The sequence below is a fragment of the Leptonychotes weddellii genome, chromosome 6 (genome assembly GCF_054177405.1).
Source record: "Leptonychotes weddellii isolate Sample4059 chromosome 6, ASM5417740v2, whole genome shotgun sequence".
NCBI classification, from domain to species: Eukaryota; Metazoa; Chordata; class Mammalia; order Carnivora; family Phocidae; genus Leptonychotes; species Leptonychotes weddellii.
Window position 1 is genome coordinate 51991463 of NC_138374.1, and position 11352 is coordinate 52002814.

General features: G+C 39.3%; 1 protein-coding gene across 1 annotated transcript in view; it reads left to right on the plus strand.

Annotated features, from left to right (window-relative positions):
• Window positions 1-10742, plus strand: part of DNA2 (DNA replication helicase/nuclease 2) — a 37214-nt gene extending 26472 nt beyond the window's left edge. Inside the window, exons 10-16 of the mRNA XM_081823101.1 lie at window positions 1926-2042; window positions 2124-2233; window positions 2512-2621; window positions 3275-3499; window positions 10042-10235; window positions 10328-10417; window positions 10502-10742. Of these exons, the coding sequence (XP_081679227.1) occupies window positions 1926-2042; window positions 2124-2233; window positions 2512-2621; window positions 3275-3499; window positions 10042-10235; window positions 10328-10417; window positions 10502-10727 (1072 nt within the window). The 3' untranslated portion in view covers window positions 10728-10742. The remainder of the gene's footprint in view (window positions 1-1925; window positions 2043-2123; window positions 2234-2511; window positions 2622-3274; window positions 3500-10041; window positions 10236-10327; window positions 10418-10501) is intronic.
• Window positions 10743-11352: the final 610 nt, after the last annotated feature.

Consider the following 11352-nt stretch of genomic DNA (forward strand, 5'->3'; position numbering starts at 1 on the left):
TCATTTAAAGAAAAATATTAAGTAAATAAAATAGTTGATATGAACATTTGTGGTTGAGACTACTATCCATGCTCACTAATATCTACGTTCCCCTCTTCCTGCACTCCCAGCCTTCCTTACTTTTAAGTGCAGGCCATGCCTTGCCATATCTTAATGGATGGAGAGCAGCAATTGGGATGCAGTGACTTCTGGGTAACTGCCCTGGATGTGTCCAAGCTTGTTCTCTACCAGTCAGTAATTCTAGTTTGGCCACAGCCAGCCCTAGTCTAGATTTCATGATATGGAAATATGAGCCACAGTAATTCTTTTATCTGTTAGGATTTCCTGCGGTAGCTTGCAGTTATTTATTTAGTGTGTATCCTGCTTTGCAAATCCTTGAGGAGCTTATAATCTTGTGGGTAGACAAATAAACATATTTCTGGTCTAATATGACAAATGTTTGAATTGAAGAGAACATAGATGAGAGGCATTGAACTGAAGTTTAGAAGGCTTAGGGAAAGCTTTTGAAAAAGGTCATTCTGGATCTTCACCCGGTGGAATAATTAGCCTGGTGACAGTGTGAGAAGAGTATGCTAGACGGAGGAACGTGGTGCATAATAAAGACATGATGGTGTGATACAGTATGAGGTGGAATGTTCAAGAAAGTGCAGAAATGTAAAAGATGAAGAAGGGAGTGTGATTGGGGAGGTCAGTTCATAGAAGGTCTTATATACCATGTTAAGTTGTGACTATTCAGATGTATCGAAGAGTTTTAAACAGAAGAGTGATAATAATCGGATTTGCATTTTTCTGTGAATGCATTGTGAAGAATAGTTAATTAATAGAGATGAAACTGAAAGCATAGAAACTAGGAAACTTGTAGTGGCCCAGGCTAGCGGTGATTGAGGGTGAGGTAGCTTTGGCAGAGAGGATGGAGTGATTTTGAGAAGTATTTAGAAAGTAAAATGGGCTGACATTTGGATGCTGATTGGATATGGAGTTTGGGAAGAGGGTGAGAGGAAGGGAGAGGGAAGGATAAGGCAGTGGTGTAGAGGCAAGTGCTCTTGACTGGCATCAGACCCACAGAATGAGGATGAGGTTCAGCAGGGATGAAGATTTGTTCAGTTTTGAATGTATTGAGCTTTCATAGCCTGGGTTTTGACCAAGTGGAAAGATCTTGTTGCCTGCTGGATATCCAAACCTGAAGCTTGGCTGAGCAACCAGGTGGAAAAGGAATGTGGGGTCAGGTCTCAAGATGTAGATTTTGGATTTAGAGCTACATGAGGGCATAGAACCAAAGGGGAAATGACAAGAAAGAGCAGTACAGAGGACCAGGGAGGGGACCCTAGGGAACTCCGGGATTTTAGGAGCTGGAGGAGGAGTGGGAGAAGGCATCAGGAAAGAGACCTGTTTCCAGACTGGAGGAGAGAGGGGCCATGTGCTCAGGATCCTTCTGGGGGTGATGAGCCCAGGCTAGATTGCAAAGCGAGGCCTAGTGAATTGCCAGCAGTATTGTAGGTTCCTGAATAATTGCTTTGACCTTAGTGTCTTGTGCCCTATTTTCTCCCTTTTCTGCCAGTCCACCATTCTTATTTGTCTGATTGGCAAGTATGAATTAGGGCCTGGTAGCCATTTTAATAGCTATTCTGACTCATTTATTCTTTTAGCAAACAGCAATGTATTTCTTTTTTTTTTAAAGAGTTTATTTATTTATTTGTCAGAGAGAGCACGAGCAGGGGGAGGAGAAGCGGGAGAAGCCGGCTCCCTGCTGAGCCAGGAGCCTGATGTGGGACTTGATCCCAAGACCTGGGATCATAACCTGAGCCGAAGGCAGGTGCTTAACCGACTGAGCCACCCAGGCTTCACACAGCAATGTATTTCTTATACAGACCCAACTTACCATGTTAAATGAAAAACATTCATGTACATCTGTTTCACTGTTTTAGGAACTTGTCAGTACTCCCAGAATCAACTTTGTTCAGATTGGACCAGGAAGAAAAAACTTGTAATATAGATACTCCCTTAGGAAATCTTTCTAAATTGATGGAAAATACTTGTGTCAGGTTTGTAACAATGAGTGAATCTGAAATTTACCCCACTTTCCTAAGGAATATTACTAAAGACATTTTTTTTTTTCTTTTCAGCCAAAAACTTCGAGATTTAATCATTGACTTTCGTGAACCTCACTTTATATCCTACCTCAGTTCTGTTCTTCCATATGATGCAAAGGATACAGTTGCCTGCATTCTAAAAGGTATGTGATAATCAGCATGTTTTCTTCCATTGATTGTTCTTGGTTGTATTTATAATTCAAAGTACATTCTAGTCTAGCAGTTTTATAACTTATTAAACTTATAATTTTTAGACAGATTCTCTTGGGAAGTAGTTTATATATATACTTTGATCACCATGACATTTTCTTACTTTAAAAAGACGTATTGAAGAACAGGCTTGCATAGAGGCTGCTTTTCTTATAATTTGCTCATTGAAATCCAGCATTTTTTTTCCTGTTATTTTTAAATTTAAATGTAGGCTTGAATAAACCTCAGAGGCAAGCAATGAAAAAGGTACTTCTTTCAAAAGACTACACACTCATCGTGGGTATGCCTGGAACAGGAAAAACAACCACAATATGTACTCTTGTAAGGTTATTATTCTTTTGCTTAGAAACTAACGATTTAAATCAGCTTCTCAGTTCGGAGAATGTGATATTTTCTATCAAAAGGGCTGAATTTTAAATCAAAAGGCTTTATTTCAAATTAACCTTTTAGAAGGACATGATAAATATAAAAAGCTAAGTCACAAAAAGTTGTAATCATGTTGTAGGTTTCTTGCATTTAGGATTCTCTGAGATCTTTTTCATTTGGGGGCATGTGTATCATTGTATGTTTTCCTTGCCTTAAAAAAATAATAAATTATACAGAGGTGTTGAAATAGATTTTTCTGGGATTTTTTTTTCCATGTCAGTAAATTTCTGTGCTAATCTTAGAATAATCATAATGATGGCAAGAAATATTGATTGATTGATACTGTGTGCCAGGCGCTATTCAAAGTTTGTATTTTGTACTCAATTTTATTATTACTAATAATATATTTTAACATATCACTAATTAATAAGATAATGCCATGGGATTTTCATAAAACATTTTGCCTTTATAATTTTTTAAATATTTACTTTGGCTCAACTCTAAGATACGCTTCCTATTAAGTTTTCTGATTCTATTTGAAAAATATAAGCATGTTAATTTCTGGAATTAAAAGTAATGTTATTTTCCTTTCTTTTATTCATTATTAGGTAAGAATTCTCCATGCCTGTGGTTTTAGTGTTTTGTTGACCAGCTATACACACTCTGCTGTTGACAATATTCTTTTGAAGTTAGCAAAGTTTAAAATAGGCTTTTTGCGTTTGGGTCAGACTCAGAAGGTACATCAAGACATCCAGAAATTCACAGAGGAGGAAATTTGCAGATCCAAGTCCATTAAATCTTTAGCTCTTCTGGAAGAACTCTACAATAGTCACGTAAGTACTATTATTGCATAATAACACCAGCCTGAGTAGCCAGACTGAGTGGAGAAACATTCTGGGGAATTCAGTCACATTGACCAGTTTTATTAATTTATAGTTTGCTGTTTGCTTTTGAACTGAAATGAGGTTTCTAGTTTATTATTCAGGGTTCCCATCTCCTAGTTTAAAATATCCTAGTTATGGAAAATGCTTGTCTCTCTCTACTCACAACACTTCTGACACTAGCGGAGTTAGTGCAGATTCCACAGCTTAGGGCTCAGCCCCTTAATAAGGTTGCACCACCCACTTCAGTTCTCAGTTATGTCTGGGACCTCCTGTGCATCAGAACAACCAGCCATAAATCAGGGTTCCCATGACCCCATCCTACGGTTCGATAATTTGCTAGAATGGCTCACAGAATTCAAGATGTATTATATAGGATGCAATTCAGGAACAGCCAAATGGAAGAGATGCATAGGGTTAGGAATGTGGAAAGGGATATGGAGCTTCTATACCCTCCAGATGAACCACCCTCCCAGCACCATGATGTGTTCACCAATCCCGGAAGCTCTCTGAATCCCTTTGTTTAGGGTTTTTATGGAGATTCCATCATGTAGGCACGACTGATCAAATCATTGATTTGGTGGTTGGTGATTAGCTCAATCCCTATTCCCTCTACCCTTCCCTAAGTAGAGGGGTCGGGGTTGGGATGGGGCTGAAAGTTCTAACCCTTTAATCTCTAGATTGGTTCCTCTGACAACCAACTCCCATCCTCTCATTAGCATAAATGCAGGTATGGTTGCAAAGGATTTACTATGAATAACAAAAGATAATCCTCTCACCCCTAACACTACCGAAATTCTAAAGGTTTTAGGAGCTCTGTGTCAGGAACCCAGAGGAAGACCAAACATGTATTATTATAATATCATACCTAGAAAACTACTAATTATCAGGATTTTTTAGCCAGTTTGAATTCAAAGCAATGGTACATGGATAGTCTAACGATAAGTATTTCTAGACTTTGAGACTGTGATATAGAAGTTTTTATTTTATTATTTAACGTTTATATTTTTCTGGGAAGTTTTTATTTGTATTTTATTTATTTATTTTTTAAGATTTTATTTATTTATTAGAGAGAGCGAGAGCAGGAACACAAGCAGGGGGGAGTGGGAGAGGGAGAAGCACGCTCCCCGCAGAGCAGGGAGCCGGATGCGGGGCTCAGTCCCAGGACCCTGGAATCATGACCTGAGCTGAAGGCAGATGCTTAACAACCACCCAGGTGCCCCTATTTTTATTTTTTAAAGATTTTATTTTTGGGGCGCCTGGGTGGCTCACTCAGTTAAGCATCTGCCTTCTGCTCAGGTCATGATCCCAGGGTCCTGGGATGGAGTCCCTCATCAGACTCCTTGCTCGGCAGAGAGCCTGCTTCTCCCTCTGCCTCTGCCTCTGCCTGCCGCTCCCCCTGACTCTGTGCTCTCTCTCTCTGTCTGTCAAATAAATAAATAAAATCTTTTTTTTTTTTTAAGATTTTATTTATTTATTTGACAGAGATAGACAAAGCAAGAGAAGGAACACAAGCAGGGGGAATGGGAGAGGGAGAAGCAGGCTTCCCGCTGAGCAGGGAGCCCGATGTGGGGCTCTATCCCAGGACCCTGGGATCATGACCTGAGCCGAAGGCAGACGCTTAATGACTGAGCCACCCAGGTGCCCCTAAATAAATAAAATCTTAAAAAAAAAAAAAAAATCTACCAAACTGTTTTCCAAAGCAGCTGTAACATTCCACATTCCCACCAGCAATGTATGAGTGATCCTTGTCAGCATTTGGTGGAGTTACTGTTTTTCATTTTGGACGTTATGGTATATAGGTATATAATGATACCTCATTGTGAGTTTAATTTGCATATCCCTAATGATGATTATTGATGTTTTCATGTGCTTATTTGCTTCTCTGTATCTTCTTCAGTAAAATGTCTCTTTCTGTCTGTTGCCCATTTGGATTTTTTTTTTTTTTACTGTTGAGTTTTAAGTGTTCTTTATATGTTCTAGATGTTAGTCCTTTAATGGATATATTTTTGAATGTTTTCTCCCACTCTGTAGTTTTTTTTTTTTTTCATGTTCCTCACAGGAGCCTTTGCAGTAGAAAAGGTTTTAAGTTTGATAGAGTGTAGTATATAAATTTTTTACTTTCATGCATTTTGCTTTCAGTGTCAAGTTTAAAAACTCTACGTCTAGATGCTGAAAGTTTCTCCTGTGTTTTTTTTCTAAAAGTTTTACACTTTTAAGTTTTACATTTAAGTCTGTGACCATTATTTTTATATGATGTGTGACACTTAGGTCAAGGTGCATTTTTTTGCCTATTGATGTCCAGTTGTTACAGCACCACTCCTTGAAAAACCATTCATTCCTCCACTGAGCTGCTTTTGCACCTGTGTTAAAAATAAAAAACCCATGGCGCCTGGCTCGCTTAGTTGGAAGAGTATGTGACTCTTGATCTTGGGGTCATGCGTTTGAACCCCACATTGGGTGTAGAGATTACTTAAGTAAATATTAAAAAAAAACACCCATTGGGCATATTTGACTGATGCAAACATTCTCAACAGTATATTCACAAATCAAATTTAGCAGTGTATTAGAAGGTTTGTATGCTGTGAACAAGTAGGATTTATTCCCATGATGTAAGGATCATTCAGCAAGAAAATCTATCAATGTGATCTTCCATCCTTTAATTATTAATATGCCAATATCATTAAATTTGAAGTGACTTTCTTGTATAAAGTAGATATCTGGATAATGTTTTTTAGCTACTCTGCCAATCTGTTTTTTAATTGTTTTGATCCCTGTCTTTTAAAAGGTACATGGTACATATAGACCATTTATATTCGTCATAAGTATTGATACATGTTAGGGCTTAAGTCTGCCATTTTACTTTTTGTTTTATGTTTCCTGCGGTTTTTGTTGTTGTTGTTTGTTTTGTTTTTGCAATCTCCACACCCATCATGGGGCTCAAACTCACAACCCTGAGATCAAGAGTCACATGTTCTACCGGCTGAGGCAGCCAAGCGCCCCTCTATTTTTTGATTCTGTTTTCTTTTTCCTGCCTTATTGCTTACTTGGACATTTTTTAGAATTCCATTTTGATTTCTCTATAGTGTTTTTGAGTGATCACTTTGAATAGCTTTTAGTGGATGCTCTGTTGCTCTGTGCATTATACTATATATATATATAACTTATAGTCCATTGATTTTGTCATTTTACTAGTGAGCTTGTGAAGTTAGAAAGGTCACCTCCATTTATGTCCCTTATCTTCTCCTGTTCATGATTGTCTTAATATTTTTCCTACATAGACTATGTCAGACTGTGTTCTAATTTTTGCTTCAACCATCAAATATAATTTGGAAGAAATGAAAAACCCATTTTTTTGAAGATTTTATTTATTTATTTATTTGACAGAGAAACAGACAGAGAGAGCCCAAGCAGGCAGAGCAGCAGGCAGAGGGAGAGGAAAACGAAGGGAATTTGTTGCCAGTTGCCCTACTACCCTAAAAGAATGGGTAAAGGAAGATCTTTAAACAGAAAGGGAATGATAAAAGAACAGAAATTTGGAACATCAGGAGAGCAGAACATAGTAAGCAAAAATATGGATAAAAACAATAGGTTTGGGGCGCCTGGGTGGTTCAGTCGTTAAGCGTCTGCCTTTGGCTCGGGTCATGATCCCAGGGTCCTGGGATCGAGCCCCACATCGGGCTCCCTGCTCAGCGGAAAGCCTGCTTCTCCCTCTCCCACTCCCCCTGCTTGTGTTCCCGCTCTCGCTGTGTATCTCTCTGTCAAATAAATAAATAAAATCTTTAAAAATAAATAAATGAATAAATAAATAAAATTTCAGTTATATTTTCAGTTCTAAAATTTCCATTTGCTTTTTCTTTTATGCTCTATTTCTTTGTTGAGACTCTGTGTTTTTTATTTGATTCAACTATGTTCATAGTTGCTCAGTGAAACATTTTTATCATGGCTGCTTTAAAATCTTTGTTATACACTCTTGATCTTGGGGTCATGAGTTCGAGTGCCACAATGGGTGTAGAGATTACTAAAAAAATAAAAATGAACTTAAAAACAATAAAATCTTTGTCCTACAATTCTAACATCTCTGACATCCTTGGTGTTGGCATCTGTTGCATGTCTTTTTTTCATTCAGTTTGAGATCTTCCCAGTTACGTTTTTTTTTTATGTATTTTTTAATTTTTATTTATTTTTTTAAAGATTTTATTTCTATTTGACAGAGAGAGACACAGTGAGAGAGGAAACACAAGCAGGGGGAGTGGGAGAGGGAGAAGCAGGCTTCCCGCCGAGCAGGGAGCCCGATGCGGGGCTCGATCCCAGGACCCTGGGATCATGACCTGAGCCAAAGACAGACGCTTAACCAACTGAGCCACCCAGGTGCCCCTATGTACTTTTTAAAAAGATTTTATTTATTTGACAGAGAACACAAGTAGAGGGAGAGGGAAAGGGAGAAACAGGCTCTCCGCTAAGCACGGAGCCCGACTCGGGACTTGATCCCAGGATGCTGGGATCATGACCTGAGCCAAAGACAGACGCTTAACCAACTGAGCCATCCAGGTGCCCCCCACTTTTTTTTAAGTAGGCTCCACACTCAGGCTTGAACTGACAACCCTGAGATCAAAACCTGAACTGAGATCAACAGTCGGACACTCAACCAGCTGAGCCACCCAGGTGCCCATGGTTCTGTATATTTTATGATGAAACCTGAACATTTGCATTATGTTATTTAATACTTCTGTTTTAGCTGGCTTCCTCTGACACTAGTCTGATAGGGCAAGAGGGTACCCCACCTCATTACTGCTGGGTGGGAGTTGAAGTGCAAGTTCCCATTTGGCCTCTTAACATAATGATTAGGGGCTCCTCATTACTGCTGGATAGGGGTGAAAGTCTAGGTTCCCCACATGGTCTCCACTGACGTTGGGGGCTTATTATCATTCAGCAGGGATTAAAGCCCTGGCTCCCTACTTGGCCTTCTCTGTAATTGCCCCAGTAGGATATTGGAGTTCCTTTGCTGGCATCAACGGGGCGTAAGACTACAGTGTTTTCTGTGGTCTTTGGTTAGGGTAGAGTGGCTATTGTATACAAGATTTCTGTGTACTAGGCTTTCCTTTTCTGTTCCTTTGGCTTTTGTTTGAGCTTTCTTTGGTCTGTGCCCATTGGCATTCCTGGGTTGTTAAATTCTTCAGCTCCAAAGTTGGGATATATGAGGGCCAAAGAAAACCCAGGGAACAAACTACTGTTCCTCCCGTCCCAAGGTCCCTAGATGGTCTACCTTTTCTCCACCTTTCAGAGTTCTTATGTTTGTTTTATATATAATGTTTAGAGTTTTTAGTTGTACTTTGTGGGAGGAGTGAGGAAAAGTACTCCAGTTTACCAGAAGTGAAGTCCTGATTGACATTTAAAAATAAATTATTGGGGCCGCCTGAGTGGCTTAGTTGGTTAAGCGGCTGCTTTCGGCTGAGGTCATGATCCAGGGGTTCTGGGATTGAGCCCTGCGTCGGGCTCCCCACCCCCACTCTCTCTCGTGCTCTCTCTCAAGTAAATAAATAAAATCTTTTAAAAAACAAAATTAATAATAATTAAATTATTGGGGTGCCTGGCTGACTCAGTTGGAAGAGCATGTGACTCTTGTTTGAGCCCTACATTGGGTGTAGAGATTGCTTAAATAAATAAAAACTTAAAAAATAATTAACTTATTTCCTCTTGAGTGTTTCAGATTTCCATTTGGAAATATCCAAATTTGAGCATTGTTAAGAGTGTCCAGAGAATTTACTTGATTTTTCTTTTTTTTTTTTTTTTTTTAGAGAGCGAGCGAGAGAGAGAAACAGCATGAGAGGGGAGAGGGTCAGAGGGAGAAGCAGGCTCCCCGCTGAGCCGGGAGCCCGATGTGGGACTCGATCCCAGGACCCTGGGATCATGCCCTGAGCCAAAGGCAGACGCTTAACCATCTGAGCCACCCAGGCGCCCGAGAATTTACTTGATTTTTCAATTTGTAGTAAAAAGTTAAATTTTTTTTTGCATACTATAAATGTTTCAGAATTAAATAATATTGGGGGATTCCTGTTGTTTGGGACAAAAATCTTTCTGAACCTTAAATTTAAAAAATGGCGGGGCACCTGCCTTGCTCATTTGGTAGAGCATGTGATTCTTGATCTTGGGGTTGTGAGTTCAAATGCCACATTGGGTGTAGAGATTAAAATCAATAAGTAAAATAAAATATGGGAAAAACAAGTTACATTTTTTTTTTTTTTTAAAGATTTTATTTATTTATTTGACAGAGAGAGACACAGTGAGAGAGGGAACACAAGCAGGGGGAGTGGGAGAGGGAGAAGCAGGCTTCCCACAGAGCAGGGAGCCCGATGTGGGGCTCGATCCCAGGATTCTGGGATCGTGACCTGAGCTGAAGGCAGACGCTTAACGACTGAGCCACCCAGGCGCCCAACAAGTTACATTTCTTGGATATGTTAGATAACCCATCTATTTTCTTTCTTTGTTCTTAGCGTATAGTTGCAACAACGTGTATGGGAATAAACCATCCAATATTTTCTCGTAAAACTTTTGATTTTTGTATTGTGGATGAAGCCTCTCAAATTAGCCAGCCAGTCTGCCTAGGGCCACTTTTTTTTTCTCGGAGATTTGTGTTGGTGGGGGATCATCAGCAGCTTCCTCCCCTGGTGCTAAATCGTGAAGCAAGGTAAGCAGACATTGAAATTTTAATTTTAAATTAGATTCTTCTTATGGGACCATGTCAGTGCACTGATAAGCCTGAATTTGATTTGTTGACAGAGCTCTTGGCATGAGTGAAAGCTTATTCAAGAGACTGGAGCAGAATAAGAATGCTGTTGTACAATTAACTGTGCAGTACAGAATGAACAGGTATTTGTGAGAGTGTCAGCTATGAGTGATTTTCATGTTTATTTTCATCTACCAAAGCTAAAATTATTTTTGTAATTGCCTTAGTAAAATTATGTCCTTAAGTAATAAACTGACATATGAAGGAAAGCTGGAGTGTGGATCAGACAAAGTGGCCAACGCAGTGATCAGCCTACCTCACTTTAAAGATGTAAAGCTGGAACTGGAATTTTATGCTGATTATTCTGAAAATCCTTGGATGATTGGAGTATTTGAGCCAAACAATCCTGTTTGTTTTCTTAATACAGACAAGGTAAGAAAAAAAAAAGCCTGAATATTTTCTGTTTTTTCTCCTTTTGTCCTGTTATTTAAATTCTTCAGTTTTTAATAGCAAATGCTTTAATAGAGCTCAGTTAAAACTAGCTCTTTTCTTTTTTTTTTTAATTTTTTGACAGAGAGAGACAGTGAGAGAAGAAACACAAGTGGGGGAGTGGGAGAGGGAGAAGCAGGCTTCCTGCTGAGCAGGGAGCCCGATGCAGGGCTCGATCCCAGGACCCTGGGATCATGACCTGAGTCAAAGGCAGACGCTTAACAACTGAGCCACCCAGGTGCCCCAAAACTAGTGTATTTCTTATACTTCAACACAAAAGAATCTTTTCTTTCTATAGAGCTAGTATCTTTGTTTTTTTTTATTATGTTATGTTAATCACCGTACATTACATCATTAGTTTTTGATGTAGTGTTCCATGATTCATTGTTTGCATATAACACCCAATGCTCCATGCAGAACGTGCCCTCTTTAATACCCATCACCAGGCTAACCCATCTGCCCACCCTCCTCCCCTCTAGAACCATCAGTTTGTTTTTCAGAGTCCATAGTCTCTCATGGTTTGTCTCCCCCTCCGATTCCCCCCCTTCATTCTTCCCCTCCTGCTATTGTCGTCATCTTCTTTTTTTTA